The following is an 18801-nucleotide window of genomic DNA, read 5'->3' on the forward strand; positions in this document are numbered from 1 at the left end:
AAGGTCTGGACATACTTCCTATATTTTTAACCATACCCTCTCTAGAAAGGAGACCTTTTGCCTCATCTGAGGAGTCTCTGACACTGAAATCTGCCAATTTGGGATTTATAATCATCAGGATAGTCTCTCACCTTTTCACTAAAAGGCCTGCATTGGCATGCCCAATGAAACAAAAAGCCTTTTGATACAAGCCACGCAAGAGATGTATGTTAACATCTGTCCCTTAAATATAGACCTCCTCCACCTGATCAAAAATTCTCGCCACTGGTCCAAGAATATCCAGCACCTTTATCCTGGCAAGATTTTAAAGATTTCTCTAAACCTTTGCTTATGGCCTTGCCGAACCTAAATATGTAATAAACTCTGGGTCAATATTGGGGGTAATCATCACATTATCTGGGGTCATGAACACTCTGTCCTCAAACTTTTCTGTACTCTTTCTCCAGAGGTTTATGCAACCATGCTTTAATATGTTCTGATACGTGACCCAAAGCCCACCACTCCTTGGATCAGGGATGCTTTCTCTTTCGGGTCGAAAAACTTTTCACCCAGAGGATCCAAAACCATAGAACTTTTCCTCTTCTTTTTTTTCCTTGATCCATCACACCAATCGTCATCTAGATAATCTTTGTAATCTAAATCCAACACATTCGTCATAACCCTGATGCCAGAGGACAAATGATCTTTTTGAGCCGCTTGGGACTCCTCCCTCACCAGAAGCATGCTTCCTTTTGCACGTACACTTTCTCCCTGGACCCTTTCATATTTTCCTCATCTCCATCTGAAATGCAATAATACTCTTCCTCTTCTAAGCTTTCTCATGCTCTTTTGAGCCTCTTTTACTGAACCCCTCATTGCCTGCTGTACTTTCTGTGTAACTATCTCCTCCTGTGAAGGCTCATTTTCTTTTAAAAATTTCTTCACAGTTTTCTCTAAACTTTTATATACATTTTAAACTTGTGGCGCAGTTCCCAATTTTATTTTCTCCTCTTCAAAACCTTTTCCCCCTTCTATTGTTTATTTTTCTGTAAATCTCCTGAGGAGAAAAAAACTGCATTGCAGCCCATTTCTGTCGCCTTTACCGGCTCCTACAATTGCCATGCAACCAAACCGCTGTGAGGAGAGACGCGATGACACACACGCACGCACGCGCACACACTCACACACACTTAAAACAAGCCAAGTTTTCCCCAACAAGAGGAGATCTCGAGGGACACACGCGATGCGAAGGACTCTGCCAAAATGGCAGCGCATTACGTATAAACTAGAGCAGGTGAAGAGACGCAAGGGCAGAAACTCTTGTCGCGAGCCCAACGTCAAAGGAAGCTCTAGCTTTTCAAAACGGTACATGCGTAGCGCAAATCATTTAAAAATTGCAATTTTTCCTCCTACCACCTAAAACTCTCTATTTATATTTGACGCTTGAACAACATACAATTCTTTCCCCGTAGGCAACGAAAATCCCTAGTTCTTAATTTAAAAACGTCTGCTAACAAACATGCCTAAAAATAAATTAGTAACCCATAAATTGGGTTACATGTTGACTTGATCTACATAATTAAGTTCAATTATAAGAAAGCTCCCCAGGATACTTGTATGCTCTGGAGCAGCACACAAAAGAGGAGGAGGAACATGAAACCTTGAGGGACTTGTATGGACTCAAGTGTTCTGTTTAGTCATGATGTAGTTTTAGTTCTTCTGTTGGAACATATTAGGTTGCTGCTCTGAAGTGGGGAATAAAAGGAATATGCATAATGCTAGCCTCCTGTCTTGCCATAACATAAAAGTTAAGCAACAATGGAACGCGTAAATACTTCACTGATGAATGTGGAAAAAGTGAGTGTGTCCCGATGGGAGAAATTTAAAGAAATGTTGTCCAACCCTATGAAATGAGAAACAACGAGGTGAAACGCGAACAGTTCAATCACTTTACACAAGAGAAATGTAGCTATGCAAATACAGCAGAAGACACAGGTACTTTAGAAGCTCTGACATGCCTTGTGATAACGCATACCTTATTTACATGAGGTCTGATTTTCCAGCTATAAGCACAAATGCGACCACATATGGTGTAAACATGGTCAAACGCCTAGTACCCACACTGTAGGAAAATAAACCGAAACTAAATGTGCGCCAAGTGATGGCAGCCGTGCTCACATGCTCCAATTATATCACTGAAAATACAAGATTTGAAAAAAATATTTTTGTCTACGGTTTGGTTGTGGAAGACCGTTTCTGTGGACTGGAATCTAGAGAATGCTAAAGTGATTCTGGTATTTTGCTTACCTCTGCAGGTCGTTTTCTATCAAGATAGTTAAATAGAGGCAGATGCCAGAATTTTTTTTAAAAAGAAAGTCCCTCAGCTGAAAACAATTTTGGTATTTTACTGACCTCTACTGGTCATTTTCTATCAAGACCGTTAAATAGAGGCAGTTGAACAGAAAAAAAGTCCCTAAGTGGAAGCAGACCAGTCCTAGGGCTGATCTCCAGAGCCCACAAAGTACATACACACATGTATATACTAAAGTATATACAAGAGGTCTTGAATGCTCGACCTAAAAAAGACTACAATGGGGGTTTAAAGCAGTGACTGGGTCTAGGGAGGGGGTGATTTCTGGATGGCGCAAGCCACAGGAGGTGCATGCAGCAACGGAGCAAGTAGTGACAGAAAGGAGGAGGAGAGGGAAATGAAAAGCAGCAATAAGTGGTAAAGTGGAGAGGGTGATCTGTTAACGCGACAAGTACCGGGAGGTGCGAGTAAGTAAGTGGTGACGGAAGGGAGGAGGTGGGGGAAACGAAAAGCAGTGAAGGGGTGATCTGTAGACTGGGCTTTGATTGCGGATGGGAGGAGGCGAAGCTGGTAAAAGCACGAGCACTGTGTAGAGTGCTAAAAAAATGAAAAAAGTAGGTCCTAAAATGGTCGTAATCGCGGGAGTAGTGGATGTCTACAAGTCCATGCACTGAGGGGGGGGGGGCTAAACACAAGACGAGGTATGACAATGCTTGCTAGGGACAAATGGTGACTATATGAGACAGACAACGGAGCGAGCAAATGTAAAGCCTTTGTGCGGGCTAAAGCCCACAGGTTAAACAGGTGTCTTCGAAGAGACCTAAAAACGAAGAAGGAATACGGTAAACATGTGACAAGAACAATGTAAATTCATTGCAGCCACAAATGTCACTACACATATTACAGGTATGTCTAGTTGTACAAGGCTTATAGTGTGTCTGTCTTTCTTCCGTTGTTTTTCAATTCCCAGTCATTATTAGGTTAATGCACAGTGCTGACACCTGAACATTACAGCAATCTTCTTTTGCACGTATGAATAATACAGCCAACAGTTTTTCCCCTTCACACCGCAATTTGAGATGACCCGTTCTTACACTGTAAAAAGAACAATTGATGGGCAGGATGTTGAACATTGTCAAATATTCTCCTTGGTACAGAGATCTGGGCCTAAATTCATCGTTTTATTTCTCCCCATGCCACTCCAGTTCAAACCCAGCCATATGCAAATCAGTCTTGACCCTGTTCCCCATGGGGGCACTCCAGCCTGAACTGCCAGGCCAGGTCCTCCCTGGACCGGTAACAATCATCCTGGGATCGGTTACGGGTTTTTACCCCTCATCAGCCAGGCTAGCTTGACCCCAGTACAGAGATCTGAGCCTAAATCCATTGTATTTTTGTTCCCCATGCCACTCTAGTTTAAACCTAGCCATATGCAAATCAGTCTTGACCCTGATGAGCATGACTGTCGGCTTGTTTATGAAATATGACGATCTCTCCCACTCTGTTAGAAATTATCATAGTTCCAAATATATACATATATCTAGTACATAGGTTCACAACTTTTCACGTGCACATAGAGCGATAATATATACATATATAATATTACATAGGTCCACAACTTTTCACGTGCACATAGATAGAGCGATGATGTTTAACATATAAGTAGGCCTCATTTGTTTGTAATTTGCTCAGGCTAGCAGGAGAAGCTATGCCACTTATGTCAAGACGATCTTGAGTCTCTGGCCTCCGTGACTGAGTTGCCTCAGAGGAAGACCTGAGGTTCCAAGTGTAATGCAGATTTGCTCTTCCACCAACCCTTGAGAAAGAACTGGGAGCATAGCAGAAGTCTTAGACGTCCTCCTTGCCCAGTGACCAGGCTTTGCGTGTTCTCCCAGTTAGTCTTTATCAGACAACCTCTTTACTTTCCCTTTTAACAAAAATTTCGGCATGGCATTGCTGCTAGTATTTTATTGTGTACTGTGTCCCCTTTCCTCTCCGTTTTTTCCTGATTTGTCGTTTCATACTTAAAACTCTTGCCTAATTCAGTCTCTTAGATCCTTTCTATTCACTTTCCCAGCCTTGCCTCTTAGTACAAGCTTTTGTTTCAGCTGGGCAGCGCTTGTCTTTCAAATACATTTTTTTAGGTAGGGCCAAACAAATCTACTAAGCTTTCACCACGCCTGTTCTACTCCGTAGTTTAGACATTCTCTTGCATATATTTTCTAACTTCAAAATCTGTTCTCCATTCATGTTTTATCTATCCCTTGTTTGTTATATTACCTTGCACTCTCGTTCACATCATTTGCTATAATCTGTCATGTTGCCAGGGTCTTCCACTGTTTATCACCCATTTTTCTTGTTACGTTGTTATTCAGTCAGTAATGGGGTTTTTTTTTCCCTTTAAACCAGCTCATGTTATTAGTTTCTCTCTTTAAGCTCTGCAGTCCCTTTTTCTCATTTAAAGTTTCTCAGTTTCACTCTCCGCGTTCCATTTTGTGTATCATTTCTGTTTCTCACCTTCCCAGGATGTATTTGCAGACCTTTGAAAGCATACCATAATTTTCTCTCCTATACACCTTTCCTAGTGCATCTAGTTATTTTCTATCCTGGTTTGCTTCTGATCATGTGGATTGCTTCCTCTTATTTCCCCTCCTTTAGGACTAGATCACAGTGACGGTATTGTGGACCACTCTGTTCTAGGCTCATTCTGGTCCTTTTATTGTCCAGTTTGCTTTCAACTGATGTTTTTGATTGAAGACTGTTTTTTGCCGAATTTTTCAAGATTTATTGATCTTTTGCATCTCCAGGGATGGTCCCTCCTCATTTCTCTCGATGCATGTCTTTGTCTTCATAACACTTCATCTATGCTCTAGGTCTATTCGCCACCATAGTTCATATCCCATTTAGAAAAATTCACTCTTATTTTCTGCCTTCTTTTCTGCATCTCTTTTTAATATTTATATGTGCTCTGCTATTTATTTTCAGACTTCAGTATTTCACAGTGTGCTTTATATACACTTTTTCTTCTCTCTTACACCGGCACACAGTTCATCGGTTTTAGCTATTTTTTTTTTTTTTTTTTTTTTTTTTTTATGTATTGGGTTTGTTTCCATTCAACATTTAAATCTACTCTTCATTCTCTACCAGCTCTTTTCAGTTCAGAATATCTACTATATTTCTGCTTCACTCCACAATCCTTACTTTTTTGTTTTTTGATCTTAGTGCCCCATTTGTTCGAAACACTATGATATCTGACATTTGGCTGTCAACGTCCCTTTTTTTTTTTTTTGTCACTTATAAATGCAACTTAGACTTTAACTGTTCAACTTCAGCGATTTGCTTGGCATACTGAATATTTTTAGTACCTGGTTGTTAAAAATGTTTAATTTGTCTTTGATTATTATTTAGGCAGTCGTGTCTCGTGGAAGTATACTTTTAATTGGCAAAGGTATTGGAATGATGACAGCCAATCAATTAGAAAGAAGCCCATAACTGCTATGAGAGGGCAATTCTGGAAAAATGTGATCACGAATTAGAAGCAAAAGAGGCAGGTAGATGGTTGCTGTAAAACTGAAAAATAAAAGTAAAGAAGTTGTGGAGAAGGGTGACTGTGCTAGTATAGTTATGAACAAGTAGCATTGTTGACTTGCGCTGGTCATAAGTGTTAGTTATTGCCCAGTACCACCTTAAATCCCACACCATTTTGCTCTGGCCTATTGCCTGGGTGAGGACCATTAGTGAGAATAATAAACCACCTTGGTGGACATCAGTGACGCTGCGTTAGACCTGGCATCCGTGGTGTGGTCTTTCCCTAACTTTTTGACTTCAGGCCTTCTGTTTTTGCGGCCTAATGACTCTACCACTGGTTAGCAATGGTAAGTGAGCAAAGTTTGTGTTCTTCTTCTTCTTCACTAAAACATGGTAACATTGGCGTATAGCCAATTGGCATATTTAATTAGTTTCAAGTCCATAGGAGAGTGGCACTTCCTGTGCCCATGGCCTGTAAATGAAATGCTGCTAGTGGACCTACAGCAATGATTGTGCCACCCACTTAAGTAGGACTCTTAAACCTGTCTCAGTCCTGCCATTGCAGAGCCTGTTTGCAGTTTTAAACTGCCATCTCGACCTGGCAAAACAAAAAAATTCCAGACCCAAACCTTCTATTCAACACACAAGTAACCCCTAAAGTATGGCTTGGACAGCCCTATGAGCAGGGTGCATTGTATTTAAAAAGTTGCACATGTCGTTTTCAGTTTTACATGTCCTGGTAGTGAAAAACACTTGCATTTGTTTTTCACTACTTCAAGGCCTACGTCTCTCATAGGATAACAGTGGAATTACCTTATTACATTTTTATACGTGCAATTTCCAAATGGGAACAGGTAACCCTTTGATGTTTGGTTTCTCTGGAATCACAATTTAAAATCCTAATTGATGGTGAAGTCTAATTTTAAATTGAAATTCTGAAAAGGCTACTTTTAAAAAGTTCACATTTTCTTGTGTTAGCCATTTAGTGCCTGAAGCCTGTCTCTGGGTCTCATGACTGGTTTTAGTTGACAGTTGGACTTTGTGTCTTCCTTCTAGAATACCATTCAGTGGGGAGCTTAGGTGTGACTGGATGCGCCATAACTAGCAGGATGGAAGGAAGAAGCTGCACCCGGCCCCGCTTATACTTAAATAGGGCGTGTCTTGTCTCCACACAAACGTCTGCATACCCCCTGTAGTTAGTCTGGAGTCAGGGCAAAGAAGGTAGGGCACTTGTGCATTTCAGAGGCATGCATCTAAAAGCTTTTCCCATCTTCAAAGGCACAACTGCATATAAATACTGGACCTCAGACACCACCACTTCAGTACACCACTGGACCTGTGGATACAATGCCTGGAAGGACTGCTCCTCTGAAGGAACTGCTGCCTTACTTTGCTGACCCGCTTCCCTCTTGCCTGTCTGAGAAGGACTGGGACTCCAAGGTTTAGTTGGCTGGCCTCCTGATCTGACATAACTGGCTTCTAACAACTTGGCATCACCCCCCTGGTCTCTGCCATCTGTGAGTCTACCCTGCCAAGTGGTGCCACCCCAGTCCTTGACCCTTGGAAGTGAGCTTAAGGTGCTCACCCAGCCTCTGGATCCAGCAGACCCGACACATCTCCTCTGCTGTGCATCTCAAACCTGAGCTGACCAGGCACATCGCAGTTGCTGTTTGGATTGGGCCCATAGCAAAGACCTGCATCGCAGCTCTTCGGAACCGTTGCGTCACCCCGCCTGCACAACGCATTCTCTGCGCAGCCCCTCTCATCCTTCGACGACTGACTCTGCGTTGCTGCTCTTCTGAACAGACTCATTGCCCCAACTGTGTAATGCATCCTCAGCAACTATGCAGGCCCTCGCATTGCAGCCTTGCTGCATCTCCGAACCGAGACATCTCCTCGGCTGCATGACGCGTCTTGATGGATCTTCGAACTGCTCCGCGTAGCAGAATTTAAGGTACTCTGAGCAGGCCTAACTGGGTCCTTGTAGCCAGTCCACGCTCCGTCAGCCTGAACTCATGACTCTGTCCTGATCTGGCACGGCCAGATATCCACAGTCGGGACGTAGTGCTTTTTGGAGCAATTTTCACTAAAATCTTTAGAATTTAATTTTCTTCGCTTCTACTTATTGGATTTTTGCCCTTTTTGGTTTTGTTACATTAATTGCATTTTACTCTGTTTTTCTAACCCGGTGAGGGATCCTTTTTCTGTCTCGTTTTAATTGTTTTACTGTTTGAAGTGTTGCACAAATGCTTTACACATTTCCTCTAAGTTAAGTCTGACTGCTCTGTGTCCAGGGCTTAATTTGTGCCGGTGCTTTCCGGTGCTTAGCACCGGCACTTCCTTGACCGGGCCGGGTCTACAGTCTGACTCTACACACATCTGCTGCGCATGAGGCTCACCGTGCACATCACATTTTTCAATGGAACTTACTACTGTCCTCTCTCTCGTGCAGCAGCATTGTGTTTTTCACATCACATCTCCCGAGTGAGTCAGCCTGCGCCGGCGGTTAACAGTGCTGCTGTGTGGGACACTTAACCTGCCCTGAGCCCCGCCCCCAGAAGAGATTCATCATTATTAATTTAAATATAACGGTGTTAATCATGGCGGCACCGCACCGCGCGCCGCCGTGGTCTTAGCCTCTTGCATGTGGTGGGCGGGCCGGAGGACACTAGTTAGGGCTGGATTTTGGTTCTGATGGGGTAGGGGCGGGCTGTGCGGCAACGTGTGCAGATTTATTTCACATTGTCATGCCCGAGCATAACCACCGAGGGGCACAGCAGGCAGCTCACCACGAGTCGTCAAGTCGGCCCGCCGCACCCGACCCGACGACGACCCAGTGTGGCGTTGAGGGCATCGATCAGCCACATCCACTAGAGTACTGTGTCTGACTGGTAGTATTAAGCAGCACCAGGCAGGCCTAATCAGTTATTAAAGAAAAAAGGGCGTATGTGCAGCCGGTGTGAGTGTGTCCCGAGTGAGTCTCTGCCGGCCGACCCACCACAGGCAACGGTAAGTTAAGTACTAACCTACTTAGTAGTAGTACTGTACTAGTAGCTGCTACTAGCGATGCCAATATGCCATCATTGCCTTGCCACAAAAACCAACGCTGCATTTCATTTTGGAGTGTGGTGGTAGGGGTGGCGTGACGACCCGGTGGGGCAGCTAGCCTCTGTCGGCCCCACATTTTAAAGATTCGATTGAAAGATTCAATTGAATGGATATGATTACGCGATCCAGATTCACTGACTGCCAGCCCTGCCCAGCCAGTGCCTGTGCCTGCCTGCCCTAGTAGCCACTGCGGGGCCCGCCGGCCGTAGTAGGTGGTACACACACTTTTGTCTTTAACCGTCCTCCTAGTCCTAACCAATGTGATTTTTCAATAGGGCCTGCCGCAGTAGTGTAAAGCCAAGGGTGGGGCGGGCCCTGTCTGGCTTGTCCGCACAGCAGCCACTGTTGTACTTGTAGTTCAAAATGGCGCGCGGCTGCGCACAAATAACTTCACTTGACTCTTCACTTCTCGGGCTGTTCCCCACGACGAAACGCAGTTTGGTTTGGTTTCTGCGTGATGGTGTCTGGTCTCAGTCACTCAACAAATGGCTGGGTACCGGCGCCGGGCATGCTCTGACGTCACATAATAACCCTGGCTGCCTTGCCTAAAAATTCCCTACTGGCTCTGGCCTCTCTTCCTTCCAAGAGTCCATCAGGGTCAGTTGGTTCAATTTATGATATGAATGTGAGGCGAGATTGCGAGTTTCTCGCTCCCAGAAAATCGTACACTGATGCTGGACGGACTGGTCAGGGACCGGGTCTTGTAAAATAAACTGAGTCCGTCCGAATTTATGAGGGCAGCCGCGGCGTCACTGATTTTGAAAAATGTTATTCTGATTCTGCGCCTCGATCCCTGGCGCTCAGAGCACAGATGTTATAACTTATGTTATAGCATGAAAAAGATGGAGTGATGCTTCATCTCCCTGATAGTGTTTTTTATCAGGGGAAAGAGAGTGGCCCCCTGTTCAAAAACTGTGGGCTGGATTATACCACTGTGCATTATCACTCTGTGAAGGCCACAAGCCACCGCATAAAAAGAAGTGTACATGAAGAAACATCTATATGGTGTGGTTTGCACGATGTGCAGCTCCACTTATCAATGTGTATTTTGAATGTAAGCATTACCACTTATAACTTTTAAGCCTTTTAACAGGGGAGAGGAGTTGGCCTAATGGCTAGGGAGCTCGACCTCAGACTGGGTTTGAGTCTCGGTAATGAGGCTATACATCCTGTGATTCTGGGCAAATCACTTAATCTCCCCATGCCTAACAAAAAATGAATGTGTCCTCATGTAACGCAACTGGTGCTATGTAAAGCGCTCTGATATTCGGGTCAAGTTCGCGCTATAGAAAACTCTGCAAAACAAAACGTGGAAAATAATTAAAGACACATCATTACCTTTGAATTAAAACTAAAGAAAGAAAGAGACACCCATCTAATGCCTAAATTAAATTTCACAAGTGAAAATAGCAAAACAGGGATAAATCCTCGCTTCTCCACTTGGCAAAATTTCTGGCTTAGAATCACACAATTTTGCCAAGTGGAGCAGCGAGGATTTATCCCTGTTTTGCTACTTTCTCTTGTGAAATTTAATTTAGGCATTAGATGGGTGTCTCCTAATATGCAGACTAAATTGTTGTTGTAAGTAGAGAAATATATGTTGTGGTGCTCTCAATTTCTCTGTGCCTCGTTTTCCCTTATCACCACAATGAGAGCACCACGATATGGAAAAGTTCCGCATGCACTGCAAAAAAACCTTTCTTGTAATGGGCTTTAATATTTCTCTACTTACAACAACAACTTAGTCTGCATATTAGGTCACATATTGGGGGTACATATGATAGCCGGCTCTCGGTTTACTAGTGCATCCTCATCATGGCAGTGAGGAAAGTGATATGAATTCTAATTTCAAATAGCAAAATGCTATTAAAAAGTGTTTGAGGAAAAACTTGAATTAATCTCAGCAACTAGTGATTGCTCACTGACACATTCCAGTCCATTATTCTCCAGTGTGCCACTTTAGATAAAGACCAGCCAATTGCAAACCAGTCTTAATTCTGTTCTGGTAGGACCAGTCTATGCTGAACTGCCAGGCCACATTCCGACCAGATGAGAAGGCCAGTCTTGTCCATGAGGTATAGCTGGAGTCCTATGGCACAGCGAGTGGAGGACCCACCTCTGGGTATCCCTGTTACACCTGTGTGCACTTGTAGAACCTGTTATAACAAACTAGTCGAAGAAATGCTTGAATTATTCTCAGCCACTGGCGATTGCTTGGGTCTCATTCCTGTTCATTTTTCACCCGTTGTGCCGCTCTAGAGGGAGACCAGCCATTTGTAAATCAGTCTTAAAGTTTATACAGGTGCCTTCTTCACTCAATTGGGATATGGTGGGGTTGCCAAGTTCTTACCTAATAAAGGAGTTTATAGCTCGGAGGCCACTTTGCCATGAGCTTTTGATTTATTGACAGTACTCCAAAATTAGCAAGTTTTACCTACTATAATATCCTTTTGTCCAAAGCAACTCTGGTTGTGTCGTAATCATTGTAGTACTTTTCAAAAAAGTGCTTCTGAAGGCGATAGTAAGGAGGGAACGAAGTGAACTTTAGATGAACCAACTGCAAGCAAGTTTTCTCTAGCACGTGCTGCGTCAGGAGCCAGGCTCACTCAAACAGCACTAAACAGGGTATCCTGGAGAGTCGGCTGGTAACCAGCCACAATTTTTACTCTATTAGGCATGGCCCTTTATGGCGTTGTAGTGTAGGTCCAGTACACTTTTTACCACCCCTGTCGACTGATTGTGCGCATGGTTATTATGCACAGTGATGCTAATTCTGCATCACAGTGACTTGTTGCGAATAGTTCTCGTTTTTGCTTTAGATTTGGGAGGACACTGGTATATTAAGGAGTGGTTGTGCAATCCAGAACTGAAAGTAAATGACAGGAAATCAATTATTTAGGAGTTTTCTATAGCCGCTGTATAGTCCTGTTTGTTGACTGATCACAGCACATTACAGTGCAACCTGTGCTGGCGAGTAGTTTTAACCTTTGGATTTTGTTCGTAGTTTAGAAAGGGACCAGAGTACTTCACTTGGTTAACCTGGCTGCATGTGCAGCTCTTCACTCTGCGTAACACTTTGTATAAAACCGTATTCCTTTTCAGTCATTTTTTAGGTCTCGCTGAGCCCAGACATTTTGGAGGTGAGTTTTCATGGTGCTGCTGGCTGGCCTAGCGCTTGCGTTCACGCGAACGTGCACGCGCGAACCGCTAGCCTTCAGCAGCACTTTGAAAACTCGTGCTTTAGTGCGTCATTGTGATCACTTTCGCGTTCAGAGCGATCGCGATCACTTTCGCTTTTACGGCCGCGCAGTGTTACTTTTACTGCTGCGCGGCCAATGCTTGTTGTTTCTGTTGCACCTCTGAGCAGGAGGGGGTGTGTGGTAAGTTTTGTTAAACGCAGGGATCATGAATCGTAGCTTATTTATATGAAGGGTAATCACAATTGGCATCTGTATATACAATTTATTCATCAAGCAGCGTGGCTCCTGCAGCCAGGCCTCGCCCCCTCGTTTCATGCCCTCAGAGGCCGCCTCATCCCCCCCCCTCCCCTGCAGGACCCCATAGCAGCGGGGCGTCCTGACATTTCACAGCCTCCCTTCTAGCAAAGCCAGGTGCCCAGCAACCCCCCCCCCAGTGCCAATCAACATATACATGGGCACGCACTTTCAGCCACGGAGTACCTACACTCACTGAATTTGAAATGGAGGCAACCAGGATTTATCAGCAGTTTGCAGTACTTTTACTGGGGAAGTACCAGCACTTACCAGTAGCAAACGGGTATTCCTCTTGAAACCTTTCCAGGGACTGAGGACTGCCACTGAGCGGTGGTAGCCCTTCATGGAAGCAGGACGTATTTTCCATTTCAACAAAGGGGTGCTAAAGTAGCCGGATATTTTATTTTGATATAGACTTCTTAAACTTTTCATCTTGCGAACTTTACCAGATTAAAAAAAAATTATGAACATTCAAGAGTGATTCAACACAATGCCGCCCAGGAAGGCATGGCCCAGACAAACTCTGCTCGACCACACGGACCACCGCTTTGGTGCCACGTACCTACACCTTAAGCATCAGCACGCTTCAGACAGAATAAGTGAGCACGCAGTTCATATTCAAGTAAGCGCAAGTGTCTTAACCGCTTGAGTTGAGGAACTTTCTAAAACAGCGCTCCGTTTCTAGAGCCTGCTAGATGTTATCAGTGAGGGCACAGCAATGGTAGTCAGTTAGCATTTTTTCCTAACAGCAGCCTCTCGGCTCACCGCCCCCTGCTCCCCTTAACGACCACACTCTCACTGACCTCATCGACCGCCCCCCCCCCCCCCCCAAACACCCTGCAAACCTCGTATGCAGCTTTTGTCCTCGCATCTGCTGGTGGGGGCTACCCCGGTATTGCTTCTTGGGTCGCGGCGATATGTTGGGCCGCCGGCAGTTAGTACCGCTGCCCCCTCTGGTCTGCTGTTCGATCCCCTTGTTTACACTGCTGCTCTGCCTGGTTTGTCGCCGGAGTCGAGAGCAGCCTCCTCCTCCGATGCATGGGAAGCAGTATGGGCGCCTACTGGGATACCTTCGGGCGATTTGCTCACGATCACAAGGCTGTGAAACAGACGCCGAGACCCAGCTGGGGGAGCGCTCCTTGCCGCAGATCAATCTGAGAGGCCGCATCCCGGCATACCAGGGCAGCAAGACAGCGGGGGATGGCTCGATCCCTGTAGGCTGGGTAGAGCCACACCACGATGACCCTCACTTTCTTTAATACCCCATGTCAACTCAGTATTGAAGTGCACCAATCACTAGCTCTCATTACTACTGCTCCAAATCAATCACAGGGTGCAGCAGACCAGAACCCTGATCATGGCGTACAAACATGACTTCATCACCTACAGATGGTTTCCCTAAGGAACTCATCACCAGCCTGCAATGGCTACAGAACAAGATAACCCAGCCCTCCACAAAAGCTGAACCACATTACACAACTCTGGAAACTCCCCACTGGCTTCCAGTAGAAGCAAGAACCTAATGCTCTACACTGCCCATAAAGCTTACTGGGGCAAAAGCCATGAATACATACAGAGTGGCTCCACACTACACTCAAGCAAAAAATGTTCGCTTAACAAATGTTGCATCAGTGATCATTCAAGAGGATAAAACAGGGAGGCAGAATCGTAGGAATAAAGGGTGCCCAACTGTGGATTGCCCCAACCCCACCTTGGAAGCCAAAACCAATTGCATGATTCCATTGGTGTGATGCCAGTGAGGCACTTCAGTGGATTGCTTGGAGTACAACAAAGCGCACAGCTAGATAGTGAACACCACAAAGCATGTATTTGATCTCCTTCCCATTAGTATGTTGTCCCTCCGTAAGAGTGGCTTTGCCTAGCAGTACCTCCCCCCCCCCCCCCCCCCCCTAAAAAAGGTTACCTCATTGTGGTCAATGTGGTACATGTTCAAACATTGTTCTCTCATGTCATGCACCCATGCCTCCAGGAAACAACGATGATGAAGAAGAGCACAGGGCAGATAACATTTACAAGTAATGTTTTGTGTATCGAATAACAACAATGCAAGTCTATAGGAACCATTTTAGGTTTGACCTGAATGTTATGGCACATACCACAGTTTCGATCTCCATACTATACTACGCTAGTGATCTGGGGTTGAATTTGTGTCAATGTCTTGACAAACATGTTAGCTTACACGCTATAGGGCATTTTATCAATGTGCTAATATGTGCTCTGCTTGACATCATTTGTAGAATACAGATCTGACTATGGGAAACTAGGATTACCTCGGTGACATTTCTGTTATTTGGGGCCTCTTTTTCGTCGGTGCTGGCAACTGAATCATCCTTATCCATCCACTCTTTTACAAGAACGTGGAGCTGATATATTTGACTACTTGTAGATTGTGGAAGATGGAACGTCTACCATGTGCCAAAGAACATACTGTATGTCCAGTTCCTGCTGATTTAGGACCCTGTATAAGCTTTGGTGTTGACCTTCTGGCAGCTCCAAGTTCATTATATGCTGCATTAAGGCAAACTTACTAATTGACGGTTCATGCCACGTGTGCTGAGGCCAGTTTGCACGCCTTCCACTTCAACTCCCACTCATCAGCTTTGCACGAATATTTACTGTGATGTCATTTATGTACAGCTTTGTCAGATTGGCAGAGATCACAATTTTATGTGCATGCTTGACTGTGTGACTTATGCATACCTTTTCTTCATTCAATTGATTGCAAAATCAATTTTCTAGGAATGTTCTATTTCATGTGTATTGATCACATGAACAAATAATAACTTTTCATAAAGAGAAATCCGTGCAATTATCTTAATCTAGTTCCCTTTAAGCATGCTACAGATTTCTGACTTTTTAGGAAAACTGCGGACAGCATGCAAATAAATACAAACTGCAGATAATAACAAGCATTGGCATAGCCAATAGGTCTCGCTTTTGGGACCTTATAAGTTTTTAGCCATGCAACAGTTGATGTTATTACACCAAGGATATTGTGCTGCATAACTAAATACTTACAAGGTCCCAAAAGCGAGACCTATTGGCTATGCCAATGCTTGTCTATTTTGAGAATGATGGGTCGCGAAGTTTGCTGCTCTGAGTTTCCATTAGTACGCCTTTGCTCCATTTTGACCATCAGGCTTCCTCTCTGCTAGTCACACAGCTCTATGTGCCCCCACAAATGAGCAGTGTTGGCCCAACAGTTGTCAAATTATATAGCATTTATTTCCTTTTTAGCACGGATTTTTGTTAGCAGTACTCTTTCATTTTATGCACCCTCTTTGGAGTATATGTTATTTATCCCAATAAAGCTTTGAGTAAACTTATTTTCTCAACTAAATTCCTGTCCCAGTGATGTCTCTGCAAGTGGAACATTGGCCGAATAGGTGGTAGAGTTCTGAATAGTGCTCCCTCTGGGTTGGCCTGACTTTGTTCCCCAGCTCCTGAAATGCTGTTTGTCTGACTGGGTCTGCCTCGAGTTTCCTACGCTGTTTGAGACTAGGCTTGGTCCCGAGGCGTTCACGTCCCATTTCCCAATCGCATAGGTACTTAAATGCCCTAGCACTGTTATTCTACCACGTGCAGTACTTTAAACCTATTAGACTAAATGAGCCTCGGGTGTTTCATTTACAGCATAGTGGCTAGTGTGCAGTCGCTTCCGCAAGGGCTATCCTCCAGGTAGGCCTGACCGCCGTAAGAACCATGAATTGAAGCGAATAGTACTGTACCTTCAACAGTAAATTTTCTAAATCCAATTCCAAGCCCTGAGTGACTGTCTTCTACCTGTATAGAAGACTGTTTCTTCTTAGATCGTACGGTCATGCCCCATGGAACAGTCACTGTAGGCCTGGGACTTTGAGAGTTTGCAATAATCGACTCTGGGCCAAGATTTATTTGACTGTCATCCTCTAAAGCAGAGAGAAATGTCGTTTGTCCTCTCCCTCCGGTAACCGAGGAAGTCCTGTTCCCAAACTGATTGCTGCCCCGTCCCATTATCTGTTTTAAATTGTGTCAGAATTGTCCGAAAGCCGTACGATATTTATTTGGGATAAAAAAAAAAATCGAAAGCCGTTGCTTATCAGTTAAATGGAAATCACCTATGCTGCACCCACCAATTCCGCAACTGCCACAAAAGAATCTCCTTTATGGGATAAACGTCCACTAGAGGGCAACAGCGAACCAAAAATATACGTAGATTAATAGTAATCACAGAAGCAAGCAAGGCTGGGGTTGAAGTCCATATGCTTGAGCCAAAGTTAGTTTCGACTGTGTTGTGTTGGCGCAGCAGGCTTTCGAAGTATTGAAGGGATGCTGGTCTTTATGAGAATCTTTTCGTAAGATAAAAATGTAAAGCCTCAGTGAAACATTTGAAAACATAGGTAACATTTTTAAAATGTATTATAGAGCTAACATAATTATTTATATGCCCTGCGTGTACATTTCGGTTTTAAAATAATTTACCCTACATTTCTCTGGGGGAGTTTTATCCACTCTTTTGGTACTCAAGATATTTCCCACCTTTGTGGCGTTTGTAGCGAGGATTTCTATCAAATGTTGGTTTTGCACAGGCTTTACATTTGTGGAGTTGGGTAGGTGTCTCCACATTATGTTAGCCCTACTATATTCCTTGTAGGGAAAGAGTGCAGTCTCATCCCCTTGTGACAAATTTTCCAATAGTTATTTATTTGCATTGTAAACTGAATTTTGGAAGTCATTTTCTAGTACGTTTACTCCTGCCATTTCTTGGTTTAGGCGTGTGAAATCCAGTAAGGAAAACCATATGCCTTTTGATGTATTTTATCTTGTCACTGCACAGTAATGGGTATGCATTCGTCTCGCCTTTCCACCCGCACACCTCACCATTTACCGCTAACTAGCAAAGGAAATCTTCGAATGTTTAGTCGTTTTGGAGAACTGGGGGCCTTCTTGCGCTGTTTGGAGCCGTCATTGTGCCGTGTGTTCCCGCTTTGAAACTGATAGTAGCCAGCTTCATTTTATTTCCATTTTTCTTTTTAATGTTCTTTTGCAGAGTATTACACCCTCAATTTCAAAATATAGCATTTTCAAAACTCCTGTAACTTCTTTTGGATCCAGGGTTACGACTGAGACGATGTCTCTTGCAGGTACAGTCCCTAGTTAGAGAACAGAATATTTACTGATAAAATCTACAACACCACAGGTGACCTAGAATGAGTGGCCAAGCTTTCTAAAACCCCATATCCTCATTTTAAGGTTGACCAATAATAATAGCCTATATCCTCATAATCTGGATCCTAATGCTCTAGGTAAGTATAAGTTTCCTTCCATTGCATGCATAATGCTGTGCATATAGGCTTCATTATAGGAGTTAAATGCTGCTCCTTCTTGGTGTTATTTGTATCGTCGAGTTGTCTGTCTTTTTTTTTTTAATTGCAGAGCTACAACTCTAGTCTTTTGCATTCAAAACTTTTAATGTATTACAGGGATTTTCTATCTTGTAAATGTATACATTGACCAGTCGGCAGACCTGTTCGTTCGTCCAACTGTTGGTTACAAATGGTGATAGCCCTGAAGCTTTCATTAAAACTAACATGTGTTTCAGGAGTCCTGGCCTGCTTGGACGGCTACATGAACATCGCTCTCGAGCAGACAGAAGAGTATGTGAATGGACAGTTAAAAAACAAGTACGGCGATGCCTTCATCAGAGGAAATAATGGTAAACTATTTTCGGTAGTTTGACAATTGTTTATTGTTATTTAAATTGAGCCAAACTCCTTCAATCAGCAGTGATACTACTTTCACTCTGAAAATGGTTTTCTCAAATCAAATTTTGCCAAAACATTTGTCCTAAAACAATATGAAGCCAATTCTGATTTAGGGGGTCATGTATGATAATTCTTTTAGTCCAAGCAGCACTTTCATGTCCCATGAAACGGGGATTGCATCATCATGAATGAAAGTGTGCTCCTTTTCCAGTTGTGTTCGTGTTGAAAAATAAAATATTATAGCACTAAGGGCCAGATGTATAAAGATACTGGTCACAAATAGTAGTAGCAATTTGCATCTAGTTATTTTGCAAACAGTATCTAATTCAGCATACAGACCCTTTTACTAATATGTATATTTGCAAAGTTCCAAATCGGAGTAGGTTGCAGTCCAATTTACCTAGTTAATATTCATTAGGTAGTTCACAAATTGAAACTCGGGCCAATTGATCACTGGGGTGGAGGCCTCCAAAGGTCAGCAGACCACCACGTCTGTGATTGCTTTTAGATGAAAAAACTTTTTTTGAGGCAGCCGGATTTTACATAAAACTGCTGCTTTTAATTTAAAAATAAAGTTTTTTAAAGTGTCATTGGCCCTGGCGGTGGTCTGCTAGAC

The 18801-nt window shown here is 43.7% G+C and overlaps 1 protein-coding gene across 3 annotated transcripts in view; it reads left to right on the forward strand.

The window, feature by feature from the left end:
- Positions 1–18801, forward strand: part of LSM6 (LSM6 homolog, U6 small nuclear RNA and mRNA degradation associated) — a 35071-nt gene that overhangs the window by 12757 nt on the left and 3513 nt on the right. For all 3 annotated transcript variants that reach the window (XM_085641625.1, XM_085641626.1, XM_085641627.1), the window contains one exon: positions 18023–18136. In XM_085641625.1, coding sequence (XP_085497751.1) covers positions 18023–18136 — 114 coding nt within the window. The remainder of the gene's footprint in view (positions 1–18022; positions 18137–18801) is intronic.

Source organism: Triturus cristatus, chromosome 2_2 (genome assembly GCF_964204655.1).
Source record: "Triturus cristatus chromosome 2_2, aTriCri1.1, whole genome shotgun sequence".
NCBI lineage: Eukaryota > Metazoa > Chordata > Amphibia > Caudata > Salamandridae > Triturus > Triturus cristatus.